Source organism: Pogoniulus pusillus, chromosome 3 (assembly GCF_015220805.1).
Source record: "Pogoniulus pusillus isolate bPogPus1 chromosome 3, bPogPus1.pri, whole genome shotgun sequence".
Taxonomy (NCBI): Eukaryota; Metazoa; Chordata; class Aves; order Piciformes; family Lybiidae; genus Pogoniulus; species Pogoniulus pusillus.
Genome location: NC_087266.1, coordinates 25,623,815 through 25,640,057, shown reverse-complemented (window position 1 = coordinate 25,640,057; position 16,243 = coordinate 25,623,815). Strand labels below are relative to the sequence as shown.

General features: G+C 41.4%; 1 protein-coding gene across 1 annotated transcript in view; it reads left to right on the top strand.

The window, feature by feature from the left end:
* Positions 1 to 16,243, top strand: part of STARD13 (StAR related lipid transfer domain containing 13) — a 289,386-nt gene that overhangs the window by 98,013 nt on the left and 175,130 nt on the right. Inside the window, exon 4 of the mRNA XM_064172967.1 lies at positions 1,986 to 2,019. Within this exon, the coding sequence (XP_064029037.1) occupies positions 1,986 to 2,019 (34 nt within the window). The remainder of the gene's footprint in view (positions 1 to 1,985; positions 2,020 to 16,243) is intronic.

Here is a 16,243-nt window from a genome sequence, read left to right as displayed (position 1 = left end):
TTATGCATGTGTTTATATTGCTTGTTGAGTTTATAATGCTGGTGATTTGCTTCTACCTTCAGCTCCACTTAATCCAAGAAATGAATTATTTTTTTACACAGAAAATGCCTTTCAGGATAATCTTTCAGGTTCTTTATAAATTCGCTATATTCACTTTCTTCCCTCCTTTGCTCTGTGCCCCAAATACCCTTCTTCCCGTACATGGCTCTGTAAGCAAAAGGTGGCTTTAATAGGATTGCTCACACAGGTAAAGGTGCCCCTGGTTTTAGATATCTGTTGAAAAGAGATAGCTTTTTTTTACCTTGCTGTATGAGGTTCAGACTCAGGTAATGATTTCTGGCAAATTCTCTGGGCATCCTCCTCACCTGCAGAGGACCCATAAATTTAATACTGAGCACTCAGAGGCTATCTTTATGGAGCAGTACAGATGTGGGCGAGGGCACTGGGTGTCTCCTTGTCTCCTGATACTACAGGCACACTTTCCAGAGCTCTTCAGAGCAGTTCATAGCAAGGTCAGAATTGCTAAGTCAGGTGGACAAACCCAGGTACAGTACTTTAGCTCCATCAATGGCCAACTTTTATTTAGCAGTATAGATGCACATTCAGAGTGTCACTTAATTGCAAGTGGTGCCTTGAACTAGCTGCACTGGTGCTGAGGGTAGACGTGCCTGCTTCATAAGACTAACTCATCTTGCTCTGATCATAAAGCAAAGGGTGGTGCCACTGCAGAGTCATGCTTCTCAAAGTCCTTCAATCGTGTAGGTGAATGTGGGATGACCCCACTGAAACACAGGACTGCTGAGAGAGGAGAAACAAATTTCTGGTTTCTCTGCACTTCAGCAAATAAAACATGTTTATATCAGCAGTGTATTTGCCTTTGGCTTCTGATTGACGCTTCCACTTGCAGAACTGCTACAGCTGGAGTTGTAAGCAAATGATTTCTTTATTGTTCATAGCAGCAGGTGCTGCAACAGCCTTTTGGCATGAACTGTACTCTCTTGGTCCATGGTTTCTATGTATTTGATTAGATGGTGCCATGTCGCTCAGATGGGATGCTAGTCCTCCAATAAATATATTTTGTTATGCAGTCAGTTAAATCATGCATTATCATTATTATTTCCGTAAATCAATTTCAGTTGGCAGCTCTCTGTTGCTATTTGGGATTACTCCAGCAACAATTTGCATCCTTTTTGTACAGCATCCTAAGAAGTTTGATTATGTAATAGCTGGTATCCTAGTCTCTAGTCTTTGAGCATGGCTGGATGAAATCTATACAGATCTGTTCAGACTAAGCAAGCATGCAGCAGTGTGCAGGAGCCAGAGCTGGCTTCAGTTTGGAGTTACAGCCATGCTACAAATTGCCATTAACAAAGTCTGATCTGAACTCAAGCACTCATCATTTTCCCGTCTAGAAGTGACCACCTCACTTGGTCCCTGCTGACTAAAGACATGCTAACATCAGCTGCTGCTCGGGCAGACCTTCAGATACAGGAAAAGGTTGTTTTGCAATGAGATTGCCTTGCAGAAGGGGAAACAACTATAGTCTAGCTGTGCTTTTCCTAGTATTAAGTAATGGACCAAGAAGTGCATCCAAGTATGGCGTTAATGGTGCTACTTTCAGTTAGCATAGCAGACCCAATGCAGAGAGATAAGAAATAGGAATCAAACAGCACAGCCACATCCTTGAGGCAGAATGACCTGTGCTGGACCTTATTTATCCTTGCAGCACATACCTTGCTTGTGCTGGAGAATGTTCCTCCCTGCAAAACAATAAACCTGGTTTAGGCACTGGAATGGGCACCAGGTTGTCATTAGCTAGCAAAACTAATATTCTCCATTATTATTTTTATGAGTTCTCGAGTTTATACTTTGTGCAAGGTGGAGATAATGTTTAAGAATGATCTACATTGTCATCCTGAAATGTGAAACTTATTTGAAATAAAAAAAAGTGTAACTGTTAACAAAAGTGATTTTTTTTCTTACAGGGGCCATTTCAGAAGCTATGTAAGGAAAAAGCAGGTAAGACACTGCATTGCTTCTTGGTGGCTTGTGTAGACATGATGGAGGATCTACAGGAATCTCTGCTGTTCTGAGTTTTAGTTTAGTGCAGTTGCTATGATCACATTCATGCTGTTCTTCATAAGGTAATGGTGTGGGACTTTCATGATTCTTGGGGAAGCTGATAATTCAGCAGCTTTTGATTTACACCTTGCAAGGTGAGTTCTGAAGTAAGAGGGATAAACCCAAGCATTTGTTGTTGGTGTCTGAATCGGACTTGCCATGGTGCTGGTGGCCACTGGGTGAGTCGAGGTGAGGTGTATCTGAGCGCATTTTCTGGCTCGGTGCTTGCACAGCAGCTGATCCTGGTGAGGAGGCTCATTGCAGAGGCATATTTTTTAAAACATGTAGCACTTCATACAAGGCCTTGTCCCAGTTTGCAAAGCCACAATGCCAGAATCACTCCTTTGCATGGGCTTACTCGCTGGTTAATAGTTGTCAATATTAGCAGCATTGCTGAGTTCGACCATCATGGGTAAATTATTTAATTACAGCTGATGTTCTGCAAGGCACCAAGATCAAAGCAGTAAGTGGAATTAAAGGCATGGATACCCTGAACACCACATATGTTAGCATGCCAGAAGCAAAGAAAAGGTTTGGATGGACAGACACACATGCAGAGACCCTGGTTCAGCAAGAGACTTCACAGGCAATTAAACCCGCATTTGACAAAACCGATTCATTGCAACAGGGAGTAAGCAACTGCTTGGACGATTTGCTTAATTGAGAGTAAATGTCCTTATTAAATTGTAATGAAGCACGGTTAAGAAATACAGAGAAAAGAAACTGCTTCCCAGAATGTGGGTTACTGGAAATTAATAACAGCCCCACAGTTTGGCAAAAAAAGAAATATCCCCAAAGTCTAAATGAATCTTCGTTCCCACAAAAGCCTTTGACAACAAGAAATATTTCAGTCATAAACAAACCGACCTCTGGAGTCACCCATCTCTGACTGCTTTTTCTATTTCATTAGTCAATATGTATGCAATGTGTGTCAATTAGTATTGAAGCAATTGAACATCCTTGTTGCAATTATTCCTTTGTCCCTAAATGACTTAACATATTTTTTGGGCTGAAGAGCTAGTTTAAACCAGTTTGCTAACTCAGTGATTTCTTCTTGCTCAGTGTAGCATCCATGTCTGCTCTAAATTGCACCCTTAGCTCTTTCCAAGGGCCATCTTAACTCTGTTAGATGAACGAAGTTCTTTGCAACCAGTGTCACTGATTCAATGGCTCTGCTGGCAAATCTGCTGACTTAGCAAGACACCAGCAACCCTGACCTAGAAAACTCAGATCTCAGTCAACAGTTCCATGGAATTTCACTCTCATTTAGTTAACATCAGGTCAACAAAACTTAAAGACTGTCAAGCATCATATAAGTATTTTGAATCATGTTCTGTGCACATTAACATTTTTTACTTTATAGGTTGTACATGAATTTATTCCATGATAGTATTTACCAGTGAAACATATGTCTGTGTTTTTCCAAAGTTAAACAAATCCCATCGGTTTTGAGAATGATTTCACAATTGTTTTTATTGTTTCCATTGCTGGGATCAAAACCTCCCTGTGACACTAAAGATTTGCTTTATAAAGAAAAGAAAATATATCAATGGCACATAAATTTTAAATCAAATGACTATTTTAGCAGCAGTCCCATTTTTTACTATGATTCATTTTTGAAATGTTTTACTTCTGTGATAACATTAATTTTGTCAGCAAAAGATAAAGTTTAGCACTTATCTTCGCAGTAAAACATAATAGTTGAAAATTTGTTAACTGAAGGCATGAAAGAAAAATGACACCTTGTTTTCTGGCACAATTTGGTCACTGAGTTGCAACCTTAATCCTGGAAATCTAGCATATGGTTGAGATGGTATTAAATGTGTCATTAAAGTTCCTTTGGCAGAAAATGCCCATTTCTTCAAGCTGAACCATTTTCAAGGAGAAGGTTAGCATTCTGTAATTCCTATTTCAAGTAATTTCTGTAAAACAGATTCACACCTCTTGACATGCAATGATATGCCAGTTTTTGAAGTGAGAAGTTTGGATTTAGCTTTTAACCTTTTTGGGTTTGAAATTTGTTATGTTAAAGCATTAATAAAGTAAAAGAGAAAGAATGATCTGAATTTAAAATATGGCCAAATCCTTGTCTTGGACTGAGGGACAGAGTTCCTTCCATGAGAAGAGCACCCTCCCTGCCCATATTGATCACATAGAGAATACAGCACTTGTTCTGCTCCAGTTCATTTTCATCTTATATTATCACTTATTCTTTTTCATTCCCATATTCTGACCTTCTGTTTCTTGCTGGGAAAACTTCAAACTAGAGCTCTCATGACCCAAAAGAGTAATTTCTTAGAGTACCAGTATGGCATAGCAGGATAGCACCCTGCCCTCCTCACCATACAACATCAGCCATTTCAGATGGAGAAGGCCCTTATAACCCAATCCTAGAAGGAGCTGAGGGCAAACACAGCAGTTCAGAGCCGCTGTAGCCAGACTGAGAATTCCTGCAGCCCTTTTCCTCAGGGCTGGACAGCCCTTGGCTTCTATTAATTCTGCATGTAAGCTGTGTTTATGTGTGAGAGAGGAAAAAAACCCCTCTGTCCTCTGGACTCTTTTTCCTGCTTGCATTTTATGTTGCAATTAAAAAAAAGTATTTTTACAAATAAATGGAATATTTTGGGGCTTCTGTTTCCTGGGCTTGCAATAAGTGCCTCACAATATGTTAAGCAGGATACCTGAAATATATGCTAGGGAAAGCTATGGCTGTACAGACCACTCAGCCACCTTGGTGAACCTCCACTGAAGTACCAGTATGGCTGGAAGTGTTGCTGCATGTAAGCCTGGCCTAGTACCATTATTTCTAGACATAAAAGACAAGGTATGCACTGGAAATAATGATGTTCTGACCATTAGAAAGGCATGCATTGGGAAAAAGTATTAAATAATATTAAGTTGTGGCTACAGAGACGTGGATCTATTCTGATATCTGTTTTCTTTAAAGGTAGCAGGGTACACCATGTGCTGTGAAACAGGAACAGACACGAAAACACAATCAGACACAGCTCAGGATGGCCAGACAGGGCCCTAGGGACAGGGATGGGCCAAGGATAGGATAGGATGGAATGGTCATATGGTTGAGGAGGTCTGTGACAGAGCTGAAGAGCAGCACTGATGAGGCATCATGGGGCTAGGATGAACAGACCTGGCTTGGGCTGTAATAGAGTTCCACAAAGACTGGAAAATGGGTATATTTATGTAATTGTATGCTACGAAGTGTAGTGTTATGTGGAGTTAGACTTAGGTTGCAAATGTAGTTTCACCCACACCCATTAATATTTAGTTTAACAAAGTGCAAGGGAAAATAAGAACGTTGGAATGGAATATCTGGTGTTCTTGTAGATAGGCTTACCCTTGGTCTACAGGTTAGCAAGTTGTCTGTTGGCTTTCTGTAGAAGCAGTAGACAGGAAAAGAATTCACACTTGTACTCCTTGTACATGATGGTATGAACAAGCAAATTTTATGAATATATAAGAAATATCCCTTTTTATGGCTTTACCAAGATCTGTGAAAGCACCAACTTCACCCACTTAACCCTACTTTCATTGAGAATAACCATGACTATCTCAGTGGTAGCTGTGGTTCCAACCATTAAGCCATGTTCCTGCTGTCACTAATAGATGATATGATTAATAGGACTGCCCTAGTCCCACTGCCATGCAATAGACCACTCTGTTCAAGTCATCATCGTCTGTGCTTTGCTTCTCATATTGCCAGGTATGTAACACCAAATACAGGAGGTCCTTATTGACTGCTATGGTATACAGAGAACACCTTGGTTAGCTGCTTCTTTTGCCATCATATTCCTGCTGGGTTTTTAAATAGCCTGTGGTAGGCTGACTGATGCTATGCATCTTTACTATCTCCTAGTATATCTTTTAGTAACAATAAATCTATTTAGCTTGAGCAGTCTACCTGCCTAATGTATTTTAAAGTTATCACCACACAGCTCACAATGACTACCACACAGCACACTCCATCACTGGTAGGGAAAATGAGCTTTTACTTTGCTGACAACAATCTGAAGTCAGATTAAAAGCTGACATATCCTCTATTTTAGTGGTATGTATGAAACACTAAATATAGCAGTGTGCTTGTGGATTTGCTGATGCATGGTAATGTAGTCCAGCAGAAAAGCAATGGGCTGGCAAGGAAGATGGTGCACTGCAGTAACATGATGAAATCCTCGTGTGACCCTGACCATTTCAGAAGCACTCCATGGATAATTGTGTATCCTTGGCTGATGTATTGCAAAAGTCAAAGAGAGGCAGTTGTGGTGGCTTTAAAGAATGTCTGTGGCTTTAAAGAATATCCCAATCCTCCAACATTTGTCCAGGCATAATGTTAACTGACTTCAAGGAGACATCTTCACAGTGTAAGAAACTGGAACTGAAGCTATATATGAGCAACTGCTAACAAAGGGCCTGATTCTGAACTGAAAGGGAACTGCAGCTCCATCTGGTTCATCTTAGAAACTTCAGGCACTTGATTTATCTCAAGATCAAACTTGTATACAGTGGTTCCCACAGATTACATATTTTTGTATTTCCTTCGTCATAAAAAGTTTTATGCTTATATTTTACCTTTGCTGCAGTCCATGAGCAGGAGTTACAGGTTGCTTGCACTGTGAAGATAGAACAGGGTGAAAAAGAACAGGGAAATGGATGTGACTCACAGAACCATAAGCTGTTCTAGGATTTTTCTTTTGCTTGTGAGGAAATGGTGATGATCTCTTTCAGTCTCTCACCTGCTGTGGATGTCTGGCAAGTGTGCTGGACATGAAGCTGAGGCTCTGGCCCTGAGCCTGCCTGTCCCATTCCCTGCAGGGGATAGCAGCAGCTGGGTTAAATGTTCGGCAGTCCTTCCCAAGACCTAGGTAGTACTCATGTCTTGTGCTGTTACTAGTCCAGCTACAAGAGTTTACTCAAGTTGAGAACCTGACCTTAAGTAACTGGGGAAAAGAAAACATCCTCATACAGTAATCCTGTGTATTTACTAGAGAGCAGAGTGGGGTCACTTTGACATGTTTCCAACACAAAGTAGAGATGCTTACTTTGGACTGAAAAGCCAACAGGCTGTTTTCTTCAGCAGTAGTAGAGCAAAAGTAAACTAGTCAATAAACCCAGCTGTTTGGTGGCCTCAGCCTGTTGACTAGTTAATCTCTGTATCACTCAAATTAGAAGTTGGTAGGCTCGGTAGATGGGCAGGTTTGTCCTGCAGTCAGTGCATCAGAGGGCCCTTTCGTATGGCTCCTGTTCTGACTTCTGTGTGGTGCCAGTTTGGCTCCTAAAATTAGGCAGTGAGATTGCCTTTTCCTGCCTACATGTTCCTTTCATAATCAGAATAGAATAAACCCCTTCTTTGTTCTTCTGAAAAGGCAAATCTTTGCTGCTCAGCTCCTACTGATGTGTCAAAACAGCTGAGGGAAACTGTGATCCTCAGTTCTCAAATGCAAGAGGAAAATGACAATCCATACAATATAAATCTCAGGATATTACTGTTTCTAAAACAACTGAAGAGGTGTAGATTAAAAACATTTATGTTTACTGATTTAGTATGTGAAATACAGAATCACAGAATGGCTTAGGTTGGAAGGGACCTCAATGATCATCCATTTCCAACCCCCCACCATAGGCAGAGACACCTCCCCCTGGAACAGGTCGCTCAAGGCCTCATCTAACTTGGCCTTGAATACCTCCAGGGAAGGAACATCCACAACCTCCCTAGGCAACCTGTTCCAGTATCTCACCACCCTCACTGGAAAGAACCCTTTCCTAACATCTAGTTTGAATCTCCCCTCTGCCAGTTTAAACCCATTACCCCTTGTCCTGTCATTACAAGACCTTGTAAATAGTCCCTCCCCACCCTTCCTGCAGGCCCCCTTCAGATACTGACAGGCCACTATAAGGTCTCCTCAAAGCCTTCTCTTTTCCAGGCTGAAGAGCCCCAACTCTTGTAGCCTGTCCTCATAGCAGAGGTGCTCCAGCCCTCTGATCATCTTCATGGCCCTCCTCTGGACTCTCTCTAACAATTCAATGTCCTTCTTATGTTGGGGGCTCCAGAACTGCACACAGTAATCCAGGTGGGGTCTGATGAGAGCAGAGTAAAGGGGAAGAATCCCCTCCCTTGCTCTGCTGGCCACACTTCTGTTAATGCAGCCCATGGTTGCTGTCTGGGCTGTGCATGCACACTGCACATTGCTTTCTGTAACTTTGATTTTCAGTTAACATTTATAATAAGAAAGATACAGAAAAGTCCAAAGCTGATAAATGTTAAAAATAATATATAGTCCAAAAACGTACAAAATAGAGGTAGTTTCAGGTGAAGGTATTTTAAATGTATTTCCTAATTAATTTTTGTTTACAACTTGTACTTCTAAGGAGAGGTGAATACTAAACCAGCTGATAGATGAGCTTGAAGTTACTCCTGTAGTTTGTAACTGCTCTTGAGATATGACAGGAACCTTGCTGCAAATCATGAACTAAGAACACAAATTGATAAATTACAGTAAAATTTTGCCTCTGTTGGAATTAGGAGGTGTTGCTTTCCAGCAGCTAAGGTGGAAACCATAGGATTCCCAAGTAATTTTCTTCTATGGCTAACTCAAGTTTGTGTAGAAAGCCATATTCAGGTCCATTGGACCTGAGTAACTAACTTCCTTTAAACTGGAGTTGTCCAGGAGTCACAGTGGAAGGCGTATTTTGGCATTTAACATAACATTTATTCCAAAATGTACAAATTCCTGGACAATTTTCACTGAATAATTAAAGAAAAAAAATACTATGCCTGTTTACAGTTTCAGTTAAACTTTTCTCTCAGACTTTTCTGATAGGCAGCACTATGGAAGCTATGTCCTTGTATTTTATTTCCTTGGCAAAGTATAGCTTCAAAAGTTTGAAGGTTAGACATTTTAAAGTATAGGAACATATTCTTTAGTGATTTATAATGCTAACTAAGCATAACAGCTCTGAGAGAAACATAGACATGGAAGAATGAGCTATACAGTAGGAGCCTTTTGTTTTCACAGAAAGCTTTTCTAACAGTAGCAGTTCCAGCAATTTTAGTGTTCTCGGTTTGAATTCTTACACATCTCGTGTAAGAATTCTCTAGGTTCAGCCTTTGCTATTTAACTTCTGACCTTTTGCAGCCTAGGACATTTTGTGGTCCATAGTTGTGGCATGCCACCACTGTTTCATCTTTTTTATCAACCTGATGTAGTGCAGCCTCTGCTCAGAGGAGATGACCATAGCACAAAGAAAGCACAGTGTCTATGTAGCTGCGACTGGCTATGGTCAGAGATGCAGGTTTTCATTTGCATGAGCAGCAGAGATACAAAGACTTCTACAGTTCCTAGTGTTTGGACTGAATGCAGAATCTCTAGGCATGAGCCTCAACACCTTGCAGCTGAGTAATAACCACAGAATCATAGAATCATTTCGTCTGGAAAAGACTTTTAAGATCATCAGGTTCAATCATTATCTAAACACCAAGTCTGACAATAAACCATGTCCCTTAGTACAATATCTGTGCATCAAACGTGAAGGAAGTAATCACTGCATCAGCCTCTTCCTAAATATAATGGGACCACTAGAGGAGGACAAAGAGCTATGTAGTGTTAATGTCAACTACAGGGGCACCTTCCAAAGACACAAAAGAGTTGCTTTAGCAAGCTTTTCAACAGAAAATCATCGAGCCTCTGACCTTCCTGTTTTCCATATCAGATTCCACGCAGGCCAGCAAGTTACTATGAGAGGTGCACATAAAGATTCTGGTATTTACTGAGTGTTCAGCAAAAGGCAAAACCAAAAGGCAAAACCAAATCAGTGATTTCCACCATGCTGTCAAGCCACAGCAGAAATACAGCAACAGGAGGAGGCCAAAGCTGAATACAAATGCAAGAGACATGTCAAATCCATCCCATGTATAATCCTGTTGCATGTAATGGCATTTCTCAGTTATGAATTTGGTTCTGTGTCTTTATGAAGACAGGGAAATAAGAAAAGCAACTTCAAGAATACAGCTGGCCAAAAGGTTGCTTTATATGGGGGTATTACTAAGTGGATCTGAATTGCTATTGCAGCCTTGGTGAAGTGTTGGCTTTGATGTGGGGTTTGAGAAGGTAATGTTTCCAGGCTTTTATTTGAAATATGTTTCTAGTAGGCATATATCTAGCCTACGTTTTTTTCTTGGTTCTCAAAGACTGTTACATAAGGCTATCATGTATGTGAGAACAATATGTTCTAAAGCAAAAGGACACATCTTTCCCTGGCATAAGTCTTCTGAAAACTAATTGGTTTGCATCAGAATTGACTTAAGCATTAATTCAATGATGGCTTAAAAATAAGCAATATGATTAAGTAGTCAAGAAGTTAATCAACCCGCTGTGTAAGGCATAGGTCTGCCTGATTGCCATGCAGATTTTTAGTATTAGCTGCATATTTTTGAAAGGTAGGACAGTCTGTGGTGTGTGCAGTGTTTGGAAATTAGTCTGGATGGCTTCCATATGGAAATGTAAAAAGCAATGCTAAATTTATTTTTAAGCAAAGTAGATAAAAAAATAATTTATTCCACAAAATACAACTCATAATATTTTTTTTCAAGTACTGAGCAGCCACATTGTCATTGTATATTGCTTATTAATAAATATAATTTTGTGGAATTCTTAGCTAATGAGAGACACAAACATTTCTCCTTACTTTAAATCGAGTCCCTGCTACAAAACATGTGATATGTAATCAACACTAAGATAACACTTAGTAGTGAGAAATACTCGGTTTTATGTCAGGAAAATGCCCATCTCTAAACAACACTAAAGTTGTTAAATTGCTTGAATGAGTTTCAAGTCTATCAATATTAATTTCTTTTAAAGCTGCATTAATTCTGAGAAGTAAACTGATTCTAGTGTAGAATCTTGCCTTTCTATCCTGTGCAATATTAAGGATTCCTCCTTTGTACAGCCTAGTTCTGCACTGATTGCAGTCATTGGCAACTTGGTGGGGGAAGGATTAGGCTCTTAACGATGCATTTATAGCTCTGTAGGAAATTATTTGTGTCTGTAAATGAAAAAAAATATCTTCCACTCTTCACAGCATTTCAGAATCAAGCAACTCCTCTAAGTAGCTTAGGAAATTGGAAGCTCTGGAACATTATGTAAAATGTATATAATTATTTTAGCAAAGTCTTAAAAGTACATCTTACTTGGGTTGCAGATTAAGTAATTTATTATGTTAAAATTGTTTTTAGTGAGGTAGTGACAGTGAGCCTCAGGCATGGAATTGTCTTCTGAGCACCACAGAGGCACAATGGCAGTCTTTTCCTCAAACCTTGCAGCCTGACATTATCATTAGTGTTCTTCACATAAAAAAGATAATTTAAAACATTTAAATTTATTTCCAATTCAGGATTCAAATAATTTGTTAAAAGGTTGTTTTCATGCATGTTATTCCGTGACCTGATTGGTGACCAGGTTGAATTCCCCACCCTGCTGGGCATCCTTTGTCATTGCCAAGCTCAGCATCAGAAGGAGCTTATGTTAGCGCTGTGGTTGTTCAGAGAGCCTCTGTATCTGTTTATGCAAGCCGAAGGACTCAGTCTGAGATGTTGGCATTGTTTCAATCAGCAGCAGGTCAGACTTTTTAGTATAGAATGAGTGACTAAGGCCCAGGGTGGTGGTGGTCTGCTCTTGCCAAAGACAGAAAGATCTGAAGTGCAAAAAATAGGAGGAACTCACAGACCTATTTCTTTTGTTCCTGCTCCCAAAGCAACAGAAAGGAACTATGGAAAGCAATAATTACCAGCATCTCACAGCTGACTGTTTTTCCTTATAGCCTTTCCCAGCAGTACTTGCCTTACTATCCTTTGCAGGACTCCGTTGAGAGAAGCCACTAGTTTTGATTTCCAGAGTCTTTTCGTAGGCAAAGTGGGCACAAGGTCAGAGGTACTCTGGCACCACTAGCAGACTGCTGATGTTGGCATCTGTTTTATAAATACATCACACAAAAAATTTGCTCTGCTTTTCACACTCCTTTTTTTCTTGTCTGCTCAGCAACACATTATCAAAATCACAGTATCACAGTATCATCAGGGTTGGAAGAGACCTCACAGATCATCAAGTCCAACACTTTACCACAGAGCTCAAGGCTAGACCATGGCACCAAGTGCCACGTCCAATCCTGCCTTGAACAGCCCCAGGGACGGCGACTCCACCACCTCCCCGGGCAGCCCATTCCAGTGTCCAATGACTCTCTCAGTGAAGAACTTTCTCCTCACCTCCAGCCTAAATTTCCCCTGGCGCAGCCTGAGGCTGTGTCCTCTCGTTCTGGCGCTGGCCACCTGAGAGAAGAGAGCAACCTCCTCCTGGCCACAACCACCCCTCAGGTAGTTGTAGACAGCAATAAGGTCACCCCTGAGCCTCCTCTTCTCCAGGCTAAACAATCCCAGCTCCCTCAGCCTCTCCTCATAGGGCTGTGCTCAAGGCCTCTCACCAGCCTCGTTGCCCTTCTCTGGACATGCTCAAGCATCTCAATGTCCCTCCTAAACTGGGGGGCCCAGAACTGAACACAGTACTCAAGGTGTGGTCTAACCAGTGCAGAGTACAGGGGCAGAATGACCTCCCTGCTCCTGCTGACCACACCATTCCTGATGCAGGCCAGTATGCCACTGGCTCTCTTGGCCACCTGGGCACACTGCTGGCTCATGTTCAGGCGGGTATCAATCAGCACCCCCAGATCCCTCTCTGTCTGGCTGCTCTCCAGCCACTCCGACCCCAGCCTGTATCTCTGCGTGGGGTTGTTGTGGCCAAAGTGCAGCACCCTGCACTTGGAGCTATTGAACCCCATCCCATTGGACTCTGCCCATCTGTCCAGGTGGTCAAGGTCCTGCTGCAGAGCCCTTCTGCCCTCCAACCCAGCCACATCTGCCCCCAGCTTGGTGTCATCTGCAAACTTGCTGATGACTGACTCGATGCCCTCATCCAGATCATCTATGAAGATGTTAAAGAGGATGGGGCCTTCAATATACATGTCTCTGGACTCTTATTTCATTAACAAAAATGTAAGATGAGTTTCAAAGTTACACGAAACTTCTGCTATGTATTTTCACTGATTTATAAGACTGAAGGATTTGATGCAGTACACCCAATGGCTGGATGGTGTTTTTTGAGTATTCAAAGTATTTGGCAATGTAATTGAAGCACAGCCCTACAGGGAGTGGCTGAGGGAGCTGGGGTTGTTCAGCCTGGAGAAGAGAAGGCTCAGGGGAGACCTTATCACTCTCTACAAGTACCTGAAAGGAGGTTGTAGCCAGGCAGAGGTTGGTTTCTTCTCCTAGGCACCCGGTGACAGAACAAGAAGACACAGTCTCAAACTGCACCAGGGTCTAGTTAATTAGAAGAGTTAGGTGATAGGTTGGACTCGAAGATCCTAGAGGTCTCTTCCAACTTGGTTAACTCTGTGATTCTGTGATGCCATATCAAAAATGCCCCTTTGGAAAGAACATGTAAAGATTTGCTGTGACCATAAAGACACTTTAGCATGAATTAAGAGCTATATGCTTACATACCAGTCACTCACTGCTGTCAGGTGATTTGAAAAGTCTGTCCTTTAAGTCTGACATGTGAAATATGAAATCAGAAAGGAGTAGCTCTAGAAAGTGTGTACAAATCTCACATGCTGTGAGTCTTCTGCATGAACTACCTGAAAAGAGGTTGTTGCTGGGTGAGGGTTGGTCTCCTCTCCCAGGAAACCAGTGCAGAACAAAAGGACACAGTCTCAAACTGTACCAGAGCAGGTTTAGGCTGGATGTTAGGAAGAAATTCTTCACAGAAAAGAGCAATTTGCCATTGGAATGGGCTGCCTGAAGAGCTAGTGGAATCACTATCCCCGGAGGTGTTTAAAAGGAGAGTGGATGGTTTAGTTAATTCTGGTGCAAAGTACCCTAGGTGATCCTGCCTTTCCAGGGAGTTTGAACTTGATGATCTCTGGAGGTCCCTTCCAACCTTTAAAGTTCTATGATTAGAAGGTGTTAGGTGATAGGTAGGACTTGATGATCTTGAAGGTCTTTTCCAACCTGGTTAATTCTGTGATGCAAAGTACACTTTTAAATTTGCAGTTGTACGCCTATGTTGCTGTTCTCCTATGACTATGAAGGGTTTTTAATTGTGGAGTAGGCATGGAGTTGTTTAAGCATAGCAACAACCATCTAGGGACGATACTGAGCATATTCAGAAATAGCTGAAAGTTCCATTTAACTTGCTCTGCCATGTATACGGAACATTGATGTAAGATTAGAATATTGTGCTTCTTTAGGTCTTGACAGACCCTGTGTCTTACGAGCACTGGGGAGGAAATATCTGTAATCTTCAGGTGCAATGACTACACTTTATTTTACCAACACAATTTGGATGGGCACACAGATGTCCTTTCCTTATTCCCTTGGGTTTAATCCTTCTTTAACCGTTCCATGGCACACTGTCCTTGACAATGTCAACAGAGGCCAAGTGGAGTGACAAAGTACTGGAGTCGTGTTGCATAGGGCTGCAAGGTTGTCAAGTATGCATTGCTGTCCTTTGGAAAACACAGAGCCACCTCTGTTTAAAGACTGGGATATTTCTTCATTGTCCTTTTAGATGTTATGGAAAAGCAGTTCCTAGTTTTTGACAGGAAACACTCCCCCACACCTGCTTTAGACTCTTTCCTTCTCTTTGCCTCCTCTCCTGTGAGCAAAAACTTTGCCAAGAAAGCACATTTGTTTGGACCAGGAACAGAGGTAGCTGATACTCTGCTAGTTATTTTGATGCCTTGGCTGGTAGGGGTTGGGGGAACAGATAATGTCAAGATTTCCTCTGCATTCCAGATCTGTTTTCCTCCTATGGTTAGCATGCAGCTAGTGTGACTTTTCCCACTCAGTTTTTCCCACAGTCAGTAAGACTTATCTGACAATGGAGTTAGTGTCAACTGTCCAAAACTAACTAGGAGATATCTTCCTTTCACCACTCCTGTGCTGTCATTGCTTATCACTGTCACTCTCCAGCTTAAATGACTGGTTAATTTACAGACATACTGAGGCAAACTCACTTCTGCTGCAGCGCCATTGAGTTCACTGGGAATTTGGCTGTAGGTGTCTGAAAAGCACAAGTGGTAGGAATGTGATACTAACAGAAGCAAGAGCAGAGCAATAGTCAAAACAAAAAAGGAAACCCTGAGTTTTGGCAGGAGTCCCATTTCAGACTTCTGGAGTGTGATCCAACAAGGTGTTCATGTTTTACAGCTGGTGTTGCAAGAGAAAAGTTGTTGTTGAACAGCAAAACAATTTCAGCATCTTCACATTTGAAAGAACCCAAAACAAACAAACACAAATTCCTGCCCTTCACTAACAACAAACTGTTAAAAAAGAACAAAAGGAGAAGTCATAGGATTTCAGAACACAAATTGTGTTTAGGATTATGAAGACTCTAAACTATTTGAGCCTTTCAAGACTGTTATGAAACTGAAACATACTCAACCTGAGATATTCAAATGAGCCTACAATAGTTAAAATGCCACAGAAACAGGAAACTCGAGATGGAATTGATACCTCCAACTTGCCCCACAGTCCAAGGTGTCCTCTTCTGTCAGTGCTGAAAGAGAGACATTTTAGGTGTAACATCTTCTTCAGCTGGATCAAGTCCTCCTCCACAGGTCTGCTGTGGCGCCTCTTCTAGGCAACTGGTTTGGGGTGGAATGAGTCATCCTCTGAGCGACACCTCTCTCCAACTCAGCTTCCCACTTTTCTCAGTTCTCTTTTAACAATGAGTGCCTGAATTTCAAGGAATGAGAACTTACACTTACTGCTTTTTGGAATTTTACTAGCATTTCTGATTCACAGATTAAGTTGCAATGAACAAAGTGTGAAATGGCACTATAAAGCTAGGTTCAACACAGTTAATTTCATTGGCCTGGACTAGTGGTGTGAACAGCCAGCAGTCTATTCAGAGCCCTTTATTCACTGATCTGCACACTTCCCTACACCATGCACATATCCTACCTATTGGTTTTGTCTCTTACAGTCTTCTGGACTCCTGTATCTGTTCGTTTTCTCTCAAATTCCTGCTTTGCAAAATCCAGTTTTAGTTTGCCTGCT